Source organism: Grampus griseus, assembly GCF_964374135.1.
Source record: "Grampus griseus genome assembly, chromosome: X".
NCBI lineage: Eukaryota > Metazoa > Chordata > Mammalia > Artiodactyla > Delphinidae > Grampus > Grampus griseus.
The window spans coordinates 45,142,365-45,167,132 of NC_138999.1; the positions used below are offsets into that span (position 1 = coordinate 45,142,365).

At 48.2% G+C, this 24,768-nt stretch overlaps 1 protein-coding gene across 1 annotated transcript; it reads right to left on the reverse strand.

Moving 5' to 3' along the window:
- Positions 1–10,106: 10,106 nt before the first annotated feature.
- On the reverse strand, positions 10,107–16,473 carry LOC309839370 (melanoma-associated antigen D4; the record flags this gene model as incomplete). Its single annotated transcript, XM_082681134.1, has 12 exons — positions 10,107–10,309; positions 10,489–10,931; positions 11,203–11,317; positions 12,312–12,374; positions 12,791–12,833; positions 12,918–12,997; positions 13,638–13,729; positions 14,120–14,199; positions 14,428–14,491; positions 14,597–14,803; positions 15,188–16,018; positions 16,264–16,473. 11 exons carry the CDS (start codon positions 16,471–16,473, stop codon positions 10,497–10,499), a joined length of 2,220 nt encoding a protein of 739 aa, XP_082537260.1. The 3' UTR covers positions 10,107–10,309; positions 10,489–10,496.
- Positions 16,474–24,768: the final 8,295 nt, after the last annotated feature.

Genomic DNA, 24,768 nt, shown 5'->3' on the forward strand with positions numbered 1-24,768 from the left:
AAAAAAAAAAACACATGATCCATCTCTCGTTTCATTTACTTGGTTGTGAATTTCTCTAGGCAATTCCTACTGTGTATCATTTTACAACTTCACTCACATTTTGTTAAATTCACCTGTAAGTCGTTCATGTTTTGCATGAATTATGAATGACATTTTTGTTTAAAATTCTAGTTGCTTGTTTTCACAATAGATAACTGTAACTGACTTTTGTTTACCAACCTCATATCCTGCAACCTTGCTTATCTCATCAGTAGTAGTTCTAGTAATTTTTTTAAAAGATACTTAAAGATTGTCCATATAGATGGTTTATTTCATCTATGAATAAAGCCAATTTTACTCCTTCCTTTCCACTTTGTATACTTTAAAATCTTGCCTTAATGCCCTAGTGAGGACTGCCAGTCCAGTGCTGATCAGGAGTGGTGAGAGATCTTAAGAGGAAAGCTTTCACCTTTTAACTGTGAAGTATGTTTTAGGTGACCTTTATCAGGTTGAGGAGTCTCTCCTATTCCTGGTTTCCAGAGAACTTTTCATCTGAGTAGGTGTTACAGTCTGTTAAATGCTTTTTCCGAATTAGATTAGTATCCTCTTGCAGCTCTAACAAATTACCACATGCTTCAGTGGCTTAATACAACACAAGTTTGTTATCTTAGAGTTCTGGAGGGCAGAAATCTGAAATGGGTTTTACACGGCCAAAGTCAATGTGTCTACAGTGTTATGTTCCTCTGAGGCTACTAGGGAAGAATCTGTTCCTTGCCTTTCCTATGTTAGAGGCCACCTCTACTCCTTGGTTCCTGTCCCTTTCTCCATGTCCAAAGGCAGCAGCATAGCATCTTCCAACCTCTCTCTTCTCTGACCTCTGCTTCTGACATCACATGTCCTACTCTTCACTCTCGTTTTCCTGCCACCTCCTTATACATAAGGACCTTTGTGATTCCATTGGCCCACCCAGATCATCCAGGATAATCTCCACATCTCAAGATCCTCAACTTCATCACATCTGCAAAGTATTTTCTGCCAGGTAAGGTAACATACTCACAGGCTACAGAGATTAATACGTAGATACATTTGGGTGCCATTGTTCTGCCTAGGATGTGCATCATTTGAGGTGATGGTATGGCTCTCTTTTGTAGTCTATTAATATGATTAACTTCATGTATTGATTTCCAAATGTTCAAGAGAACTTATATCTTGAGAGTAACCCTATTTGGTCATAAAAATTTTCTTTTATGTATTGTTGCGTTCGATTTGCTAGCCTTTTGTTACCAATTTTTGTGTCTATGTTCTTGAGGGATATTGGTTTGCAGCTATATTTTCTTGCAATGTCTTGGTCTGGTTTTGGTATAAGGATAGTTTTGTATAAAGACAATAGCTTCAGAGAGTGAATTGGGAAGTACTCCTTCCTCTTTCTCTTTCTGGCAGAATTGTGCAAATTTGGTACTATTTCTTCCTGAAATATTCTGTAGAACACACCAGTGAGGCCAAAACTGTGCCTGCGGTTTCCTTTGTGGGAAGATTTTTAGCCAAAAATTCTATTTCTTTAAGAGATATAAGGCTACTCGAGTATTCGCTATTTTCTTGAGTGTGTTTTGATAGGCTGTGTCTTTCTACCAATTTGCTCATTTTTTCTATGTTGTCAATTTTTAAAATAAGGTTTTTCATATTATTCCCTTATTGTCGCTTTAGCATTTTTTGCACTCTAAAGTCATATCTCCTCTATTACTCCTGATACTGGCCACTTGTGTCTTAGCTATCAATACTTTTTTTCTTGATTAGTCTACACTGAGTTTATAAATTGTATAAATCTTTGGAGTGAACCAGCTATTGACTTCATTGTATTTTCTCTATTATTTCTTTGGTTTCCATTTCATTGATCTCTTTATTGTTTCCTTCTTTCTACTTCCTCTCGGTTTAATTTTTACTTCTTTTGGTAGCATCTTAGTTTTGTAGTTCATTGATGTTAGCCCTTTCTTCTTTCCGAATATAATCATGCAAAGTGAGAATTTCACTCTAAGCAATGCTTTAGCTTAATCACACAAAAGTTGATATGTTGTGTTTACATTTCCCTTTAGTTCAACGTACTTTCAAATTTCCCTAGTGCCTCTTCTTTGACCGTGTGTTATTGTGAAATCCTTGTTAAATTTCAAAGTTTGGGGATTCTCTAGAAATATTCTTGCTATGGATTTCTTGTTTTATTCCATTGGGCCCAGAGGACATTCTCTACATGACTTCAATCCTTCTTCATTGATGCAATATTGTTTTGTAACGCCAAGAGAGGCTCTTTCTTGCTGCATGTCCCATGTGCCTTTGAAGAGGATGTGTATTCCACTGCTATTGAGGGGGAATGTACTATAATTAGGTCTAATTAGTTGATAGTGTTGTTAAAGTTCTCTTTATCATTATTGGCCTTCTGTCTATTTATTATACCAGAATCTCAGAAAAAATGTTTGAAATTTCCAACTATTAAATACATTTGTCCATCTATATCTCTTTTAAGTTCAGTCAGTTTTCCCTCTATGTAATTTATTTTATTTATTTATTTTTTTTGCGGTACACGGGGCTCTCACTGTTGTGGCCTCTCCCGTTGCGGAGCACAGGCTCCAGACCCGCAGGCTCAGCGGCCATGGCTCACGGGCCCAGCCACTCCGCGGCATGTGGGATCCTCCCGGACCGGGGCACGAACCCGTGTCCCCTGCATTGGCAGGCGGACTCTCAACCACTGCTCCACCAGGGAAGCCCCCTCTATGTAATTTAACCTTCAATTATCCAGTGCATTGAGAACTGTTGTGCTTTCCTGAGTAATTAGTCCATTTTTTTCATTATTAAATATGCTTGTTTATCACTGATCCTAAAATCCATCTTATCTGTTATTATACCTTCTCTTTTTTCTTACAATTCATCTTCACATGGCATATCTTTTTCATTGAACCTATCTCTGTCTCTATATTAGAGGGAGTTCCTATGTAACATCATACTATGGAATCCTACACCTATTCTATCTAGAAATCTCAGTGTTTTATTTGTAGGGTTTAGAATATTTACATTTAGTTTAAGTAGAAATAGTATTGGCTTTAAATCCACCATCTTATTTCAAGCAGATTTCTTTCTTTCCTTCTTTTCTTTTTTTCTTTCCTTTCTTTCTTTCTTTCTTTCTTTCTTTCTTTCTTTCTTTCTTTCTTTCTTTCTTTCTTTCCTTCTCTCTATCTATAGTTCTTTCTTCCTTCCTTCCTTCCTTCCATCTTCCTTTCCTTCCTCCCTTTCTTTCCTTAATTTCTTGATTTGCTTTTTTTTTTTTTTTTTTTTTTTTTTTTTTTTTTTGCGGTACGCGGGCCTCTCACTGTTGTGGCCTCTCCCGTTGCGGAGCACAGGCTCCGGACGCGCAGGCTCAGTGGCCATGGCTCACGGGCCCAGCCGCTCGCGGCATGTGGGATCTTCCCGGACTGGGGCACGAACCCGTGTCCCCTGCATCGGCAGGCGGACTCTCAACCACTGCGCCACCAGGGAAGCCCTGCTTTTTCATTTTTTCTTTCACCCCATTCCCTTGCCATCTTATGTATTGCTGATGTAGTTTTCAGTATTCCATTTTAATCTACATATTTATTACTTATTCCTTTTGTTTTATATTTAAGTGGTTCCTGTAGAAGAGTATACTATACATATTTAAATTTATTTATTTATTTATTTAAACATCTTTATTGGAGTATGATTGCTTTACAATGGTGTGTTAGTTTCTGCTTTATAACAGAGTGAATCAGCTATACATATACACATATCCCCATATCTTCTCCTCCTTGCGACTCCCTCCCACCCTCCCTATCCCACCCCTCTAGGTGGTCACAAAGCACCGAGCTGATCTCCCTGTGCTATGTGGCTGCTTCCCACTAGCTATCTATTTTACATTTGGTAGTATATATAAGTCCATGCCACTCTCTCACTTCGGGCATTTCATCTTCAAAGAATAAGATTCCTTACACACATGTATGCCTTTATTTTTATAATCCCATTTATTTGCTTTTGTTTCCATACAGTTTATTTATACATATATTATATCCCCGATAATGCATTGTTATTTGTCTTGAAAACATTCAGTTAACTCTTAAAGAAAGGAATCTTCTAGAAACCCTTCCCCTCCCCCCCCACATATTTAACCATTTCTATAGGTATTTGTTCCTTTGTGTTGATCTGGGCATAAATTTGGCATGGTTTTCATTCATCCTAAAGAAATGCATTCAGTATTTTCTATTGTACAGGCCACTGGTGGACAATTCTAATACTTTTTGTTTGTTTGTTTGTTTGACTGAAAAAGGCTATTGCGTCATTATTTATTTTATTTTATTTTTAAATTAATGTTCAGTGACATAGACTTCTTCTGGACATCCCCTTCTAGGAGTTTCAACACTTACTTGTATAGCTTCTTGTAACCACCATCACAATCAGTATTCAGAACATTTCTGCAACCCCCAAGAAGTCCCCAGTGCTATCCATTTGTAGTCATGCTCTACCTCCATGCCTAACCACGGCACCACCAATTTGCTCTCAGTCACACTAGTTTTGTCTTTTCAAGACCATGCTACAAATGGAGCCATTTAAAAAGTAACCTGAGACTGGCTTCTATCACTAAGCATAATGTTACTGAGTTTCATCCACGTTGTTGACTGTATCAGTAGTTCGTTCCTTTCTACCACTGAATAGTATTCAATTGTATGGGAATAATGCACTTTGTTGAAGGACATTTGGGTTGTTGCATGGTTTTGTTGATTATGAACAGATCTGTTGTAATAAACGCTCGTGTACAGGTTTTTGTGTGAACTCACGTTTAACCTGCTCTAGGGGAAATACTTCAGGGGTGAAGCTGTTGGTCACGTGGCTAAGTGTAAGTTTAACTTCATGAGAAGCAGTAAAACTCTTTCCATAGTGGCTGTGCCACTCTGCATTCCCATCAGTAACCTGTGGTAAATCCAGTTGCTGCCCATCCTTAACATCCTTTGGTATTGTCAGGTGTTTTTTCCTTGGTTTGTTTCTTTGCTTGCTTCTTTCTTTCTTGTTTTGTTTTGGGTTTTGTTACGTTTTAGCATTTTTAAATAGGAAGACAGGTATTTCACCTTAGTTTTAATTTGCATTTGCCTGAGAGCTAGGGAAGTTGAACATCTGTTCATGTGCTCAGTTGCCACCTATATATTCTTTTTATTGAAGTTGCCTCTTCAGATATTTATTCCACTATTTTCTTTCCGTTGAGTTTTGACAGTTCTTTATATATCCTGGATACAAGACCTTTGTTGGATATGTAATTTTTAAATACATTCTCCCAGCCTGGGATTTGTTTTTTCAAACCCTTAACAATGCCTTTCACAGAGGAAAAGAGTTTTTGGGTGTCATACCTGAAACATCCTTGCCAAACTCCAGGTTGAAGATTTTGTGTTATTTCCTTCTAAAAGTTTTACAGTTTCATGTTCCTGGTTTATATCTAAGATTCATTTTTAGTGGGTTTTAGGATAAGGTGTGAGGTTCTTTTTCTTTTAGATGGACGTCCAGTTGCTCCCACACATATGCTGAAAAGCCAATCCTTTCTTCATTCAATTGCTTTTGCACCTTGGTCCAGAACGAATTGGCCATATTTTGTGAAACTAGTTCTGGAATCTTCCCTCCAATTTATTTAATTGTGTGTCTGTTGCTTCACCATCGTCACACTGACTTTTGTTTACTGTAGTTTTATAAGTTTTAAATGAGATAATGTGACTCCAATTTTATGCTTCTTGTCACAGTTGTTTTGGCTATTTTAGTTTCTTTTACTTTTTGTACAGGCTTTAGAATCAGCTTGTTTATACCTACAAAATGAAAACGTGCTGCTGGGATTTTTATTGGAATTGCATTAAACCTATAGATAAATTTAGGGGGAACTGACATCTTTACTACGGTCAATATTCCAATCCATGATCGTGGTATGTTCTTCCGTTTATTTAGGTCTTCTTTTATTTCTTTCCTCAGTGTTTTGCAGTTTACAGAATGCAAATACTATGTGTCATTTGTTAGATTCACAACTAAGAATCGCCCTCATTTGTGAGTGGTACGTGGTGTTCCTCTCTTAAGTTTCATTTCTCCCAACACTGTTTTACTAGTATCTAGAAATATGATTGATTTTGTGCTGTAATCTTGTATCTCGCACTCTGGGTAAATTCACCTACCAGTTCTAGGAGATTTTGGTGTATTTGTGTGATTTCAACAGAGACAATCAGCTTGCGAATTGGAACAATTTTAATTTAGTCTACTGATTTGTGCCACAGCATGGATGAATTTCCAAAGCACTGAAGCAGAGGGAAAAAAAGGCAGACACAAAAGGTTACATATTGCATATTTATGTGTATAACAGGCTCTCGTAAACAGCATTCTAACCTGTAAGCAATATAGAGAGGAGATCAGTGGTTGCCTAAGGCTGGATGTGGATGGTAGGGATTCACTGGGATGGGGCACAAGGGAACTTTATTAGGTGATGGGAAATGTTCTCTTTCTTGACTGAGGTGGTGGTTACATGGATGGTAGCATTTGTCAAAGTCCATGGAACTGTACACTTAAATGGATACATTTTTGGTGGCCAGTGAAACCCCAGTACAACTGATAAAGAGAAACCTTGACTATTAGTTTCATTTGGAGGAGCTCAGTTTGCAAATGAGCGAACACCCAAAACGTGGACCTCTGATAAGGAAAATATTCAAGGCTTTAGCAGTCATTGCAGTGTTCTCCTTGTGGGCAGCAAGCAGGGGAGTCTCGCCAGCCTCTGCAGGCCTCCGAAACCCGCCCACACACAGAAGGACAAAGCATGCTTCTGACAAGTATGTGAAACTACAGCTGAGGTTGGACATCGGGAACGCCCTTCTGCATTGATTCTTGCCCTTGCCCTTGTCCCTCCTGCCTCCGAACCTTGTGCCTGGGGCCCTTCCCCCCACGCCCCCCCCCACCCTGTTGGGAAAGGAAGCAAGAGGAGGAGATTTGTGAGGGTGGCCTGATCCCAGGGCTCATCCTCTGTGTCCTGATTCTGGGTGCTGGGACCCCTCAGTGTCCTAGAGAGCTTCAGAGACAAGCTTAAAGATAATTTGTAGCTGCTGCCTTCCCGAAAGGCCCATGATTATCTGGCTTTCAGCTCTCTCAGATTCCTGGCTAAAAGCAGTGCGCTGCTCATAGTGAAGCTACATCTTCCCACGTCTTCCCTCCCTGCTTTCAGAAGGCTCACTTTCGCCTAGACCTGATCTCTGATGCCTCCTCTGTCCAGGCTGCCTGAAGTAGCCACATGCTCTAATCCCTCCTGTTTTCCGGAGGCCTCCTGCAAATGAAGACTTCTATGGACAGTGTAGGGGAGTTCATTTGCTTCACACCCTCATCATCAACTCTTAGTATCCAGTCTTCATAGTTTTCTTCTTTCATGTGGTCATTGGGTGTGTGCACCCCATTTCACTTCTTGAACTTTGTAACCCGTGGGTAGGTCACCCGTTTCAAAATATATTGCATGTATTTGCTGAACCCCATACTAGGGCAGCTGGCCTGGAAAGGGACTGTTGTGTCACCCTCAGGTGTGCGAGTCCATTTCTGATGAGGATGCTGAAGCGTTGGCCTCTCCAGGACACAGGAGTGAGGATGTGTCAGGAGGCTGGGTGGGCAGTGGCAGGCCTTAAAAGCCCACGATGAACCTCAGGGGCAGGGAGGCCGTGAAGGGTGGGGTGCTGGCTCAGTGAAGGGAGATGGGGAGCTGTATGGGTTGCCCGGGTGGTCAGGAGGGTGGGTGTCTGCAGAGAGGGGTGAGAGTTGGGGGTGTCACCCCACGACACTGTGAGTCCCTCGAAGGCAGTGGCAGCAGACTGCAGTGGGCAGAGCACACATTTGGCCTCAAAGCGTCCTGGGCTCGAGTCCCAGCACTGCCCCCTTCCTGGCTGTGGGACGTGGGGCAAGTGTCCTCCCTCTCCGAGCCTCAGTGTCCTCATCCATGGAATGGGCCTGATCATCACCTCCCATCAGGGCTGTCTGGTGAATGACGTCAAGGCCATACGAGTAGTGGCATGCAAATATTCAGAACGACTTTATACATAATCGTCAGTAACTGGAAACAAGTGAATCGGTGAGTGCTTGTCCATCAACAAGTGTCCCAGGAGTCAGAGGGCACAGGCCTGGGCTGGGGAGAAAGCTGCGGGAGCTGCCAAGGTGCACGCACACCTCAGCCACGGCCCTGGCGCATAGTAGGGCCTCAGAAAACAGTTGCTGAGACCTGTTGTGGGCCCTTGTGGTGGGGGAGTCCGTGGAAGGGCTGAGGTTGGGGCCGGGAGGGAGGCCTGCCTTGGTCTCATGTTTGCCCCGTGGGTGAGGAGGTCGGCCGCCTTCGAGGTGACCATCCTCAGAGATTCAGGCCCCTTCCAGGTGCAGGTTTCTGGGGGACCCTGTGTCTTTCCGCGATCCCCAGTGCCCTCCTTCCTCCCTCCCCGCCCTGCTCTCAGCACTGCTCCCTGCAGAATGTGGGGGAGCAGGGCCCAGGTGAAGACAACCATGGGGAAGGGGGTGGAAGGGGAGAGTGCTGCAAGCCTGGAGGCCTGGGGAGGTGGTACCTTCCCCAGCACCCTGTCTCTGAGGGCTGCTCTCTCCTCCTTTCTAGATGAGCTGCCTTATCTCAGGTGTCCTCTGAACACAGTGCTCCAGCTCATCCCTGTGGCTTGTGGCGAGTGCCCCACCCTTGTCCATGACAAGGCAGGTGCGTACTGCGTGCACAGCAGGGTCCTGGGAGGTCCCAGGGCAAGGGAACCAGAAACATTCCGGTGTCATTCATCATGCCAGGGCTGGGTTCCCAAATCCTGGGCCGTCGACCGGGAAACCTGCACCTGGAAGGGGCCTGAATCTCTGTCGGAATCACAGAGTGTCCACAAGGCCAGGCATCAAGCCCACAGCCAGGGAGGCAGAAATCAAAGCAGCAACAAATAAGGCAGAAACCCGCGTGAAGCCTGTCTTTAGGGGACGGGGGTCCATACAGAGCCTGCTTCCTGGGGGTGCGGCCCGGGCCGTCCCTCAGCAGGTCTGCACTAGGGGTGCAGTGCTCTGCTGCTGCTCTCTTGCGATCGTTAATACATTTTGAGCCAGGTGACCAGAGTTTCTGTCTTCCACTGGCTCTGGCAAATGATGTAGCTGGGTCTGGGTCAGGATCCGGGTCTGGCTGAGGGAGCGGGACCACTTCTTGGGGCAAAGAGGCAAGCGGGGGGTGGGGGGGGCTGGGCGGGCTGGGGTCCTTACACTACTCTCTCCTTCCTCTTAACCTGGAGCCTTGTCCTCCAAGCTGTGGACGTCACTGGGGGACCCAGAAAAGCCCGAGACGGCCCCTTCCTGCTACGGAGTCCTTCCCAGGGTTCCAAAGTGTCTCTGCCCTCACTGTCGTGCACCTGGGGAATGAAAGTTCTAGCCTCCGCCCCCGCAGGGATCACGCAGCCCTTGAAGACACAGAGACCTAGGCTGGCCTTGGCCTCGCCGGGAGAGCCCTGCTTCCATGGAGAAGAGCCCCGGAGCCTCCCAAAGGGCCTCGGGTCATGGTCACAGGCAATGGGCTGTCCAGGTCTGCCTACAGCTTTCTTTCACTGAATCGGCTCTTGTGGCAGTAATGGCTCCTCCTTCTACCTGCTGGAGGGGTGAGAGTGTCACTGTGAGGCCTACCTCATTGTCCTTAAGACTCGGTCTGAGGGAGGAGGTCCTGAAATGGTGTGGATGATGAGGGAAGGATTCCAGGACAGCGCCTCCAGAGATGGGGCGGAGGTGGGTCCTAGGGGATGTCTGTGGATCCCGTCCCTTGGTGGGAGGGACGGTGGCACCGGCTCACGGCCCTCCACCCCACCCCTTCTCCTGAGGATCCCCACTGGCATTTAACCGGGGCCACACAGTGTAAGAAATCATGAAACTGTATGGACCGGAGCCCCTGGAAACTCTTGGCCTCCACACTCAGCTGGCATCTCTGCGCCTCCCAGTGCCTGACCCAGCCACACCCGTCTGCCTTTTAGGGGGAGGCGGCCCCCGCCTGTCCTGGAGGGCCTGACCACCGGCCACTCAGAGCCACACCTGCCCAGGAAAAGGAGAAGACGTCCGACTGATTTTGCAACTTTAATGCAATACTGATACCCAAAACACGACAGCACGACAAAAAGCACACAGGAAAGCAGGAAGGGCAGAGAGCGCGTCATCTGGCATGCCATCTTCCATGGACGGGGAGTAGCTGCCTAGAGTGCTCTGTCGGGGGGCGGGGGGCAGAGGAGGCACTCTGGCTCGGCAGGGGGCTGCTGCAGCTCCTCAGCGCTGCCTGGAACCGGGAGACACAAAGGCCAGAACACAAGGGTCAATACAGGTGAACCGTCAGGGATAGGAAGAACAAACTGAGCGTCCCGTCAGGCTCTCTTCGTTCCCCCATGACACCCCAGGCCTTCCCCTGACTCCTCCCAGTCCCTCCACACCCCATCCTTCAGAGTCTCATCTAATGACCTCCAATCTTACTGAATCCAGGAGAAGAAGCTGGCACTGGTTCTGGCGGCGTTTCTGGTCCGGATGGTGGAGCTGGTGCTGGGGCCATCGAGCATGCTGGTGCTGGCCGCACCATTGGTGCCACTGCTGACGCCAGCCCTCCAGGTGCCTCTCCTGTTGGCACGGTTGCTATTCAGAATGTACTGATGGTATCTGGCCCAGAAAGCGAAGGGGATCCTGGACCAGGCGTCGCCAAAATCTCCATCCTCATCCCAGGTCAGGAGCTCGACCTGTATGTCGTCCCAGCTCCACCGTCCAATCAGAGCTTCCTCCCCGATGTTCATCTGGGCCCTCATCTGGGCCCTGGCATGTTCCTCAGCCATATCCACATCCATCGTCTTGAAAGCATCATCCACAGCCTCCAAGAAATGAGCCCTCCATTCCCGGGGGTCTCGGTTCTGATACTGCGGTGGAAGAACAGCAGCCGTCGGAACAGCTACCCCACCTCGCTCAGCACCTGCTTCCTGCCATACGCCCTCCTGAGCGCTTTGCAAAATCATGATAGAAACCCGCACGACTGGAATCGGGCTCCCATTATTCTGTGCCAGACCTGGGATTTCGCCCCACCCACTCACTACGTCTGTGAACTTGTGTCAGTGACTTAGGAACCTTTCTGGGCCTCAGCGAACCAACGAGGTATGGGAAACTCCAGCCAGAACAGAGGCTCTGCCTTACCTGGGCGATGAATCTCAGCACCCTCATCTTGCTGGTCTCGTGGCGGGCGCGCAGGCCCCAGAGGAACTCATACTCGGGGGGGCTGCTATTGGGGATCTTCTTGTATTCCAGGTACCTGCGTGAGAGAGGAAAATAAACTTCTGCTTCCAGCCAGGCAGACCTGTTGCTGCACCAGTGGCTCCCAGGTGGCCCCTTCCCAGCCCCGAGGCTGCAGCTTGGCTGCCGCAGGAGGCCTGCCCTGGCCCCGCAGCCCTTGCCTCGCTCCCACGCTCACTCCCAGGGGTTTCTGCCTCCAAAACTGAGGTGCTCACACCCTTAGGCCACTGGTCCTGCCCAGCAGCCACGTGGAGGTGCAGGGGGCACGTGTAGGGTATTTGTTCATAGGAAGGCCACGAGTTTTGTGCCCCTTGTCACAATAACCCAGGTTCCTGTTGGGTGTGTTGTAAACAGAGGAGCCATTTCTTCAGGCCCCCTGCTCTGAGCACACCCCACCATGGGGCTCGTCCGTGGCCTGGCTGAACCCTGGGACAGTCCACCCTAGAAAATGACTGTACAGGAAGAAACAGTCAACCAAGAGCAGTGGACTCCATGCATACTCTCGACCATCTGTGTGTGTGTGTGTGTGTGTGTGTGTGTGTGTGTGTGGTGCAGGGGGCGGGGGTGGGGGTGGTGAACATGCATACGGGCCTGTGTGAGGGCACACAAGATCTCCAAGCACCGAGGATGGGGTGGGCCTGGGCTAGAAGGTCAGCGGGGCTGGACTCCAGGCCCAAATGGGCCTTATCCCAGCCGGAGCCATGTCAGGCTTCCACTCTCTGAGCCCCAGGCTCCTGAGATGTAAAGCCGGGGACACTGCCTAGAGGGCAGGTGCTGAACGAGATGGGGGCTGTACCACCCCACCTGGTGCTCGCAGTCAGCATGTGCTCCCCTTCCCCAAGCCTCCCTGGAATTGCCCTCCCCCCAACACTCACATTCCCCCCCACCCCACACTCACACCAGACACCCATCCCTCTGGTGTTAAGACATGGGCTGGGGAATGGCTTCCTCAGCCAGAGCAGCACACGAGGAAGGCCTGAGTGGGAGGCAAAGTGAACTCAGTCGATACTCACTTCTGCTTCACAAAGTCCTCTGTAATGAGTTTCCTCAGATCGCCCAGGAATGGGTGCCTCACCCTGAGTGCAAGGAAAGGAATGCATGACTAGAGACAGTGGCAGTGCCCGGGGTGGGCGGGAGCACTCCCAGCAGGACTGAGAGCTTCCCAGCCTGTGGGGTGTCCCCATGGATGCCTGGGCCGGCAGCAGAGGCCAGACGGCCACTTGTCAGCGACGCCCCAGGGAGGGGTTTGACGGAGCCCCCAGGTCCGATGGTTTCTCTTAGTTCTCATCTGGGAACAGAGAAGGCACACGGAGCAGAGGGGGTGCTCAGTGCTCAGGACCGTTTCCCCACGCACCCTGGTGGGACCCTTTGCGCTCTACCTAGTCCAGGACGCCACGCCCCGCAGAGACCACTAGGCCACTGCAATCCCGGGGCCTCTTGTGCCCAAGGACAGACACACTGAGGAGTGGGAGCCGAGAGACCCCAATCATACCCGGGGCGCAGTCCCATCTTGCGTAGTGCCTCCCAGAGGACAGCTGCGAGGGGAGATGAGGTACAAGAGTTTAGCACACGGAGGTGAGACGGCGGGCAACCCCCCAGCTGCAGGTCCAGCCACTCACCCTCGCTGGCACGGTTGCCGTTCATGAAGATGACGCCCAGAATCACCAAGAGGAGACTCAGTCTGGGAGTGTCCTTGGTCCTGAAGGTGTAGAAAGAGGGATCCTGTCCAGCAGCCATTTTCCCGGGGGGACCACAGCCGGCTCACTCAACTAGCCTCTCCCAGATTGCTGGGCTACAGGGCAGCTCCTCCTACTCTGTATGGCTTGCGCTACCTGGTCCAGACAATTCATTCCTCGGCCTGAGACTGAGTCCCTTCATCCATCAAATGGGGATGCTAACACCTCCTCCCAGGGCTCTGCCGAGGATGGGGTTAGGCAGGGAGCAAACGGTTGGCAACCCTGTGTCCAGAGGCACATCCAGACCTTCCCTGCCCTTTGCGCATTGGGTCGGGAGCACAACTCCACTGGAGAGCACCCCCACACCCCCGTCCCCCTCCCGAGGCCCACTCTGCCAAGCCCTGGCCAGGACCTTAGCAGGGAGAGGCAACCAAGGAGCTTGCTTTCCTAGGAAGATGGGGGTGGGGAAGGGTGGGCAGGGGCGAAACCCGGAGAGCAGCAAATCCTCGGCCCAGGCTACTGCCCCTGCCAGCCCTTAACTGCTCAGCACCGCTAACTCTGGGTGGGAGCCGTGCTAGGCCCCCCAACCCCACTTTCCCGTTTCTCTGAGAGGAGCGGGGAGGCACCACCAAGGAAGGCCACCACCCTCCTGTGCTCTCTCACTTTCCCAGGAGGCGGGCTGACGAATCCCGTGTGCAGACAAGAATGTAGAGGTGTTCTTCCTTGTCGATTTCCTTCAGGTGGATCCCAAACTTCTACATGGGGGAGAAAACAGAATGTGAGATCAAACATCCATGTTGGGTGTCCTGCAGGCAGTCACTCAATTCCCCGTTAGAGCTTTTCCTTGGCGGGGAGCCCCAAGCCCTGGGGGAGGAGGAAGAAGAGAGGCCGCAGAGGAAGTACCCTGTGGGAGCACTGACACTGGCTGAGACAATGGGATCCACCTCAGGAGACCACAGACACTCAGAGAGCACGAAGGGCAAGAAGGAGGGAAGGAGGCAGGCAGAGGAAGCTCCCAGGTGGAGAGGCCAGGGAGGGCTTCCTTCCAGAGCACATAGTCCTGCCCTTGGGCCTCGAGGGGATGCAGGGGGCAAGGGTTCCCTGCGGCCCCTGCTCCACAGAGCTGCCCCCGGCCCCGCACCCACCTTTTCCAGAGTGTACGTTGCTCGTTCAATGATCTCAGGGAAATGTTCATCGTATTCTCGGATGACATCCTTCAGCATGTCTGCAGGAGGGGAGGGGTGGGCAAAGCACCGAGGCTGAGCAAGGGCCACAGAGCTGCAGCTTTTCTGTCAGCCCTGCTGAAGGGAGCACACTCAGGACCCCACACCGTGCAAATGGAGCCATCAGCCAGGCCTGATGTGTGTGTGTGGGCATCTGATGGGAGGCCCACAGGGCAGGGTTGTGGGAGGGGGGAAGGGCAGAGCTCAGGGAGGGGGCACAGGTTGCCCACCTGAGCGCTTGATGGGGATCTTCTTGTAGTCTTTAATCATCAGATATTTCACCAACTTATTTGCCTGGAGAAGGAGGGAGCACACGGGTAGACCAAGGCGTGGGCGACCTCAAAGAACAGGCCCGCAAGGGAGGAGAGGAGCGAGATGGGGGAAGGGCAGGCTTCTTACCCTCTCTTGCAGAAGGGTCACATTGCGGGGTGGCAAGCACAGTACGTGCCTTGAGGGTACCTGGGACCTCAGGGCCATGGGGGGCCGAGGGGCCATCTGAGGCCGCACAGTTGTCAGTGGGGGCTGCGATGCCCTCCAGGTCGGTGGGACCGCAGGAGGCTCTCTCTCCTCCTCGCTGCTCTCATATTCGTCATCCAGGTGCTTGGACTGTACCATTAGACAGAGGAGAGACTCAGGGCTACCAGGCTACCCGTGCAAAAGCACCTGGCACACATCTTAACCAGAGCAGGTACTTGGAGATAAGGGTAGTAGGAACAGCGGATGACACGTGCCGAGTGCTTACTAAGTGCCAGGCACTGAGCCAACCGCTTCTCCCTCCAGGCCTGAGGGTAGGGACTACATGGAGTAAAAACATGCTAGTTAACCTGTCTTGGAGGAACATGCACAAGCTGAGAGAAGAGGGGAGGGAAGGAGAGGGAAGGAGAGGGGAGGGGAAGGGAGGGGATGCGGGGAGGGAGAGGAGGAGGCAGAGAGGAGAGGGCCCAGAAAGCAGGGGAGCAAGGGGGGTTGGAGACAGCAGGGAGGTCTCACCTTCTTTGTCCTCTTGCCTCCCATCCTGGCCCAGGGCTCCGCACTCTGCTGAGAGGTGGCAGCTGCACCCTCAGGCTCAGGGATGCTCGTGGCCATCTTGGCCTTGGCAGCAGCTGCTGCCACAACGTTCTGAGGCTCCACCCACCGAGTCTTGGCGAGAGCCTTCCCAGACTTGGTCGTCTTTGGCCGGGTGGCTGCCCCCTCCCCGGCAGAGGCTGCCTGGGGCCCCCCGGAGGCAGCACTGGGGCCCTCTGTGGCAGCCTCTTGGGCCGGGGCAGGTCTCTTGGGGCGTGGGAAGGCCATGCCACTGACACCTGCCGGCTGGGTGAAATCAAAGACATCGTTCTGACCCAGGAAGGCTGTTTTGGGCCGGGTGGCATCCATCTCACTGGCACGTGGGGCCTGGGAGAAAGCACAGGCCGTACTAGGGCCCTCGGCAGCAGCCTCCTGGGCCCGGGAGGATGTCTGGGGCTGCGTGGACCTTGCTGGAGCCCCGGGGGTGGCCATCTCGCTCTTGACTAGCATCTGGGAGCTGTGCGGAGAAGCAAGGCTTGTCTCAAGGGTGGCTGCCTGAGCCTCGGCAGCGGATGTCATGGGCTGGGTATCGCCTCCTGAGCCCTGGTCTGTGGCCACTGAGTGGTTAGCGACCACCTGATGGTAGGTGGCACGGGCAGCAGCAGCAGCGGCCCGAGCAGCTTGGTTAGAGGAGGCGGCCCGGGCTACGTTGGCAGCACGGGCAGCCGGCTCGTTGGCAAGTGTTTCTGGATCCATCCGAAATGCCTCCAGCAGAGTCCTGGCCAGCATAGGGTTTTCAAGTTCCCAGGGCTCATTCTGCAAGACCAGGGAGGGGAGGGCAAGGCAGACAGCTGTACACACTCGCCCTGTGCTGGCCAGCCCCCGACCAGCCCCCAGACCCTCCCAAATCCCCCTTCTCCCAGCAGGAGAGGGAAGGTTTGGTGAAGCTGGGCAGTCCTTCCCCATTCAACTCCAGCCTTCACCCACCCCCTCCTCCCATCCTCCCTGACGTCGCAGGAGGGAAGGCCCAGGGCTAGCAGGTGGCCGACAAGGGGCCTCACCGCTAAGATGCGAAAGCCTGGACCTAAGCTCCCAAAGGCTCTGAGGATACGGATGTCAAAGCTGGTGAGGGCTCCGTAGCCTCCAAAAGCACCAAATTCTTCATAGTCGTTGCCTTCAACCATGTCTTCCTCCCCGACTTCATCACTACCCTCGTCCATGTCTTCAACGTTGTACCCTTCAGATTCTTTGTGGTAGCTTCCCTCAGCCATGCTGGGGGTCCCAAGGAGAAGAGAGCTCAGCCTGAGAGGGACGGGGAGGCCTCTTCAGGGGGAGGGGGGCAGGACCCAGCAGGAGGCCGGATCTCTCAGGAAGTGGGGAGCTGCAATCATCAGGTTACCAGGCAGTATAAGGTCGGGGTGGGTGGGGGAGTGAAGGCTGCTGGGGTAGATTCCCTCAGAGACAGAGCCCTAAGAGAAGGATAGAGGAGGTCGGAGGAGTCCCTACACTGAAAGGGGAGTTTAGGACAGGCAGGCTCCCCGGCCCAGCGGCCGGATTTGAACAAGGGGTGCACTGGCGGGCCTGGGTCCAAAGAGTCCCATAGGAGATGCGTTGAGAGAGGGAGAAATAAAGCGCCTGAATTTAATGCCTGGAGCAGGGGGCCAGGACGGTGGGGAGGAGAATGACATGAGAGGGCTGAGACAAACGGGGACCGCTCTGGGAAAATGAATCCCAGGGACCCTCTAAGTGCCGGTGGGGGGATTCAGCTGATTCAGGTCTAGGTTGGGCTCATACAGGAGCGCTCAAGGTGTATGGGGTGGGGGTCTTCGGGCTAGGTGAGGCTCGAACTGGAGCGCTGGAGGTCTCAGAGGCCAGGACTGCAACTCCAGGAAGGGGGCAAAACGTTCAGTTCCACTGGATTGATCTCAGAGTGTTTGGGGTGGAGGTGGGGCCTCCGCTCTAAGGAAGCTCAGCACGGAGCACACGGGTCTGTTAAAGGGGTTCGGATGGTGGGCTCCGGTGTAAGTAGGGCTCGGATCGGGGAGCCTGCGTCTGATGGCGGTGGAGGGGGGAGGCTCCTATCTAGACCGCGGGTCTAAGGGGGTTCAGGTTCTGCGTGCTTGGGCTTTGTTCAGATCCGGGGGCGGGGGATTGGGGATGGGGAGGGCACAGCGTACCCTCGTTCCACTCGCTCTCTCCCGGTCCTGTCTGGGGCTGGATCCTTACCTTCCCTGGGGCTCCAATGGCGTCCGTCCTCAGCACCAGGAACCCCGCAGCCGCGCCCTCGCCTACTGCTGCCAGCACAGCAGCTCCGACCACCCCGCCCCTTTTCTCCGCGCAACGCCCCCCCTCCCCGCCGCGCGGCTGGGCAGCCTGCGCATGCGCGGACCCCTCCAGCCGGCCCGCTTTCCCAACAAAAGCCTTTCCCACCAGGTCCCCTGTGCGCATGCGATTCCGCCAGTGGGTGGGCGGGGTAGGGGGGCGTTTTCTCCTTCCCGCCAGATTCCCCTCACCGTTCCCCACCTCCGCCTCCGCGCCCCCGACCGCAGGCGCGGGCACTCACACCCTGTACTGCGGTTCCAACCCATCCATCATATACCCTCAGTCCCCCCACTTTTGCACAATGCTTCTCAGCCCTGCCCTCCCCCTTGCCTCTAAGCTCCTCCAGTGTGGTCTGGAATACACTGAGCCCTGCTTCCCCAGCGTGACCCCTAGGTCACCAATACAGAGGTCTCTAGCCCAGTCTGCAACTGCAACAAGAGAAATGGAAATGGCGAGAGGACACCAGTTCCCTTTGCGTTCCCCTCCACTATCCACCTCTAGGGCCCCCAGACACACTGGGAACATCTGCTTCCCCAGCCACTCTTCATGCAGCTTGTGTGTCACAGCCTGAGCTGTGCTGGGCATTATCTTCCTCTCACAGCAGCCCTGGGAGGTGGATGTCAGCATCCCCATTTTACAGATCAGGAAGCTGAGGCACAGACGGACACATCGCACAACCTAGACAAGGCCACAGAGCCAGCAGGTTGAAAATGCAGAATTTGGGCCGGGGTCTCGCTGACTCCAAAAATCCATGTTCCACTGGCACTGGCCCCGGGGACTGAGGCACCCTCCCTTCTTCAGTTTGAGCAGCAGATCCACCCCACCTCTCCTGCCCTGTCAACATCTGTCCCAACAAGCCAGGTTTCTGTTCTCTGAGACCTAAGCTCACGCTCTGCATTCCAGGGGGAACAGGTAGGAGCCCCAGGCCCACCCCTTGCCTGCTCTATGTGGGTCCATCCAGGTGTGAGAATTGCTCCTTGGGGTCCACTCCCTGCTCCGACTGTCAGGCCTCTTCGCTGTGAGTGGCACAAACACGCTGCCTGAGGCCTTCCTGGTGCCCACTGGAGTGGCCAGGACAATCAGGCACTTGTGTGTCTGAGCCATGGCAAGCCCTGATTCAGAGTAAATGTTTCGCCTGGTTCCTTCCATGGCTGGGGCCTGGGGCAGCTGTGATCTTGTGGATAGAAGCTGGGCTGGACTTCCGAATTCCAGGGACGGAGTGTTGGACCAGTCTGTCGCTAGCTGTGTGAAAGCCCGCTTGGGTCACTGGACATCTCTGAGCCCGGTTTCTCAATATGCAAAATGTGAAGCAAAAGGAGAACTTACTGGGGTCCTACCTAAGGACACACATGCTGCTGCGCTTCCAGAATGACTGGAGAAAATGCTATGTTCCCACCTCAAATTGCACTTCTATTTTTTTTTACAAAAAAACATAGTGGACTTTTATATTCGTTTTTATATCAGCCTCTCCAGGCTGTCCACCCCTGTGTCTGAATGGAAGCTATTGCTAGGACCAGAGCTTTTACTCTCCAGTGACCAACATCAATTCTGCCTGTCTGGATGGCTTTCCTCAGCTGTTGCATAGCAACCTTCCCTGTCAGCTGCTTGTGTCTCTCAGCCCTTCCTGTGCAACACGTTTCTGTGGGACGTGACCAGACTTTAGAAGCGAAAGCCTTGACAAACCGCTATATGCTAATAGAAAATGCTATGTTCCCATCTCATTTTGAAACTGTGCTTTTTTTACAAAATCCATAGTGGACTTTTATATTCGCTTTATTTTATTTTTTATTCTTATTTTTTCTTTTTCTTTATTGAGATATAATTGACATATAACATTATATTAGTTTCGGGTGTACAACATCATGATTCATTATTTGTATATACTGTGAAATGATCACCACAATAAGTCCAGTTAACATCCATCATCACACATAGTTACAATTTTTTATGATGAGAACTTCTATTGTATTCATTTTTATACCAGCCCCTCTATATGCTAGATGCTTTATAACTATATATGCTAAAATGCTTACAACTCCTAAATCTACAACCCCAGTTCGAACTTCAGCTTTGAGATCCAAATCCATATATTCATTCGTCTACTTGACATCTCCACTTGGATGTTTCAAGGGCTCCTCACAGTGAGTCTGTCTCACTGTGGTATTGCTATATCCACCACTCCCACACACTCACGTCCCCCATCTCTCTTGTTTTTAAAACTCCCATCTTCACAATCTCAGTAAATGGCACCACGATCCACACAACTACTCACTCCAGAAAATGGAAGTCAGCTACCACCACTGCCCTTTTCTCATACACTGCACCCAGATGGGAAACCTCTGCAGCTCTCCAGGGCTACCTCAGTGTGCAGCTCTCTCCTCTCCATTACCCCCAGAATATTCTAGTCACACTGGCCTCTTAGAATTCTCAGCTCTGTCTCCTTCACTTATTCACCTCTGTTTGTGTTCAATCTCCCTGTGCCGCAGCCTGTAAACTCTATCCAGGCAAGAAGTTGGGGGGAATTGGGCATCACCTGGGATCACCTTTTTAATTTCCCTTATCTTGGGGATCAATGTCCTGCGTGGCTCGTGGAGCCACGACGTAAAGCTTTGTAACTTTTTTGGTTTATAGATATTTTGGTGGCAGAGCACATCGGATTCTTGTTAATTCATCGTGGCTGCAAGTATAAGTATCCATCCTGGTTTTTAATTTTTTTTTTAGTGACTCTTATGCTTTAATATGTATCCAAGTTGCTATGCACAGTTAATGCATGGTGTGCATTCATGATATTTTTCCAATCTGCTTTCCCAGGGTTTTACTTCTATTCCTAAACAAGTATAAAACCAGAAAATATAGAATCATTAAGAGGACCAATGATAAGAATTAGAGGACACTTCTCATAAGGAACAGTGCAAGTCAGAAGGAAGTGGCATACCATTTTTAAAATAGTGAAACAATAATTGTCCAATCAGAATTGTATACTCAATAAATATCTTTTTAAAAATGAAGTTGAAATAAAAGGTTTTCATGCATACTGAAGCTGAAAAAATTAATCATCAGTAGATTTACCCTACAAGAAATGTTACAGGATGTCCTTCAGGCACAAGAAAAATGACTATAAATGGAAATATGGTCTACGTAAATGAGTCAACAATAATGGAAATGGTAGATATGAAAGTAGATATAAACTATTAATTTTCACATTTAAGAATATTTTATTATTAATGATGTAAAGCAAAAATTCATAATGCATTGTGGAGTTATAACTTATGTGGAATTAGCTTCTTGGAAAATAATAGCACAAGGATGGGGGAATATAAGTGTATGTAAGATTCTAAATCTACATGTGAAGTGGTACAATATTACTTGAAGGTACATTGTGATACGTTAAAGAAGCATGAACTATAAACACTAACGTATGTATCCAAAGAATTATGACTAGTAAGCCTATATGGGAGATAAATGGAATCATGAAATGCTCATTTAACTTAAGATGTTTTAAAAGAGAAAAAATAAAACAACAGATGAGAAAATAGAAAAAAATTAACATGACAGCTTTAAATCCAACCATATCAGTAATCATATTAAATACTATTTGTCTAAAATTGGACTCCTTTCTCTTTTAAATAGAGTTTATTTTTTAGTGTAGCTTTAGGCTCATAGCAAAATTGAGCAGAAATTACAGAGCCATCCCATATACCTCCTGCCCCCACAGAGACAGAGCCTCCCCCACTGTCAACATCCTGCACCAGAGAGGTGTGTTTCTTACAATCAATGAACCTACATTGCCATATCATTATCACCCAAAGTGTATAGTTTACATTAGGACTCATTTTTGCTGTTGTACATTCCATGGGTTTGGACAACATGTAGCCACCACTACAGTATCATACAGAATAATTTCATTGCCTCCCAAATCCTCTGTGCTCCACATAACTAACTGCTCCTAACTGCTCTCCTAACTGCTAGCAACCACTGATTTTTTAACTGTCCCTATAGGTTTGCCTTTTCCAGAATGTCATATAGTTGCAATCATACAATATATACACTTTTCAGATTGGTCTCTTTCACTGGGTAATATGCACTTAAGGTTCTTGAATGCCTTTTCAGGGCTTGATAGTTCATTTCTTTTTAGTGATGAATAATATTCCATTATCTGGATGTGTCACAGTTTGTTCATCCATTCACCTACTGAAGTACATCTTGGTTTCTTCCGAAGTTACAGCATTGTGAATAAAAGTGCTATAAACGTGTATGCAGGTTTTTCTGTGGACATAAACTTTCAGCTCATTTGGGTAAATACCAAGGAGCACAATTGCTGGACTATATGGTCAGAATAGGTTTAATTTTATAAGAAACTGTCAAACTGTCTTCCAATGTGGTTGTATAATTTTGAATTCCCACCAGATATGAAGGAGAGTTCCTGTTGATACACATCTTTGCAGGCATTTGGTATTGCCAGTGTTCTGGATTTTGGCCATTCTAATAGGAGTGTAGTGGTATCTCAGTTTTTAAATTTGCATTTCCCTAATAACATACGATGTGGGGCATGACAAATTGGATTTTAAAAAGATCCTGCTATATGCAGTGTACATGAATCCCATTGTACCTATAGGTTAAAAGTAAAAGTATGGGAAAAGATATATCATGCTACTAATAATCCAAACAAGGCTGTAATGTATATATTAATATCAGATAAAGCAGATTTCAGAATAAAATATATTGTCAGGGATAAAGAGGATCATTTATAAGAGGATTGTTTATATTTATGATTGCCTATGGAGGCCAACTCATCAAGAGGGCATAAAAATTCTAAATGTTGGGCTTCCCTGGTGGCGCAGTGGTTGAGAGTCTGCCTGCCGGTGCAGGGGACGCGGGCTCGTGCCCCGGTCTGGGAGGATCCCGCATGCCGTGGAGTGGCTGGGCCCGTGAGCCATGGCCGCTGAGCCTGCACGTCCGGAGCCTGTGCTCCGCGGCGGGAGAGGCCACAGCGGTGAGAGGCCCGCGTACCGCAAAAAAAAAAGAAAAAAAAATTCTTAATGTTTATACACCTAAAAATGGAATTTAGAAATATATGAAAGAAAGGAAAATCCACAATTAGGGTCAGAGATTTGTCTTTTCTCTCCACAGTTGAACAAGTTGACTAAAAACATCAGTAAGTGTATAGAATGCTTGAAAATGCTATCACTCAAATTAATCTAATTAACATTAAAAAATTTTATTGAGGTGTAATTGATTTAGAGTGTTGTGTTAGTTTCAAGTGTACAGCAAAGTGAATCTGTTATACAAATAAATATATCCACTCTTTTTAAGATTCTTTTCCCATATAGACTATTACAGAGTATTGAATACAGTTCCCTGTGCTATACAGTGGGTCCTGATTAGTTATCTATTTTATATATAGTAGTGTGTGTGTGTCAATCCCAATCTTCCAATTTATCCCTCCCTTCCTTACTCCCTGGTAACCGTAAGTTTATTTTTATATTTGTAACTCTATTTTGGTTTTGTAGATAAGTTCATTTGTAGACTTTTTTTTCAAATTCCATATATAAGCGATATCATATATTTGTCTTTCTGTGTCTGACTTACTTCACTCAGTATGGCAATCTCTAGGTCCATCCATGTTGCTGCAAATGGCATTATTTCATTCTTTTTTATGGCTGAGTAATATTCCATTGTATATATGTACCACATCTTCTTTATCTATTCCTCTGTTGATGGACATTTAGGTTGCTTCCATGTCCTGGCTATTGTGAATAATGTTGCAATGAACACTGGGGGGCATGTATCTTTGTGAATTATGGCTTTCTCTGGGTATATGCCTAGGAGTGGGATTGCTGGATCATATGGTAGCTCTATTTTCAGTTTTTAAAGGAACCTCCATACTGTTCTCCATTTTAAGGGCACTATCCCTAACAAAAAAAAGAACACACATTGTTTTCATATGTACATGAAAATTTACCATGATAGACAATATTCTGGGCCATAAATACATCTTACCAATGAAAGAATTAACATCACCTAAAGGATTTTCCTGAAGGACAATGAAATTAAATTAGATATAAATAACAGGAATGTATCTGTAAAATTCCCAAAATATTTGCAAACGATATAACATACTCTTCAATAACATATCGGTGAAAGAAATAAAAAAAGAAATTTAGAAATTAATTTGAACTGAATGAAAAGTGAAGTACAACTTATCAAAATTTGTAGGATGCACCTAAAGCAGTCCTTAGAAACCAATTTATAGCACAAAATGCTTATATTTAAAAATCAGAATTAAATCAATCATTTAAATTTCAATATTTAGAAAAAAGAATGCAGATACAATTAAAACCAAAATAGCAGAAGAATGGAAATAAGGGGAAGTGTAGCAGTCACTGAGGTAGACAACAAAAAAAAGAAATAGGGCTTCCCTGGTGGTGCAGTGGTTGAGAGTCCGCCTGCTGATGCAGGGGACGTGGGTTCGTGCCCTGGTCTGGGAAGATCCCACATGCCACGGAGCAGCTAGGCCCGTGAGCCATGACCGCTGGGCCTGTGCATCCAGAGCGTGTGCTCCACAACGGGAGAGGCCACAACAGTGAGAGGCCCGCGTACCACAAAACAAAAAAAGAAAGAAAGAAATAGAGGAAATTAAAGAGATCAAATCTGATCTTTAAGAATATCAGTACAAGTGATAAGCCTCTATCCAGAATAATTAGGGAAATAAAAGAAATAAAACATGAATTACCAATATCAAGAATGATAAAATTAGTGTTAATTATATCACTAATATTAAAAATTTATGTCAATATTCAATAACTTTATTCTAATCAATGGAAATTTATACAACAGAAATAATCAAGAAAATGAAATTTTAAATACCATTTTCAATAGCAAAAATACCACTTACAAGAGCATAAAAAGAAGAATTATATAAGGGTAGATGTGACTAAAGCTGAGCAACACTTTACTTGAAAATATTAAGACATTACTGAGAACAATTAAAGAAGACCTAAATAAAGCGAATATATAATTCTAAATTCATATGGAAATACAAAAGAATCCAAATAGCCAAACAATTTTAAGAAAGAAGAACAAAACTGGAGGTAACACAATCTCTGATTTCAAACTACACTACAAAGCTACATTCATCAAAACAGTATGGTACTGGCACAAAAGCAGACACATAGATAAATGGAAGAGAATAGAGAGCCTAGAAATAAAGCCACAGTTATATGGGCAATTAATCTATGACAAAG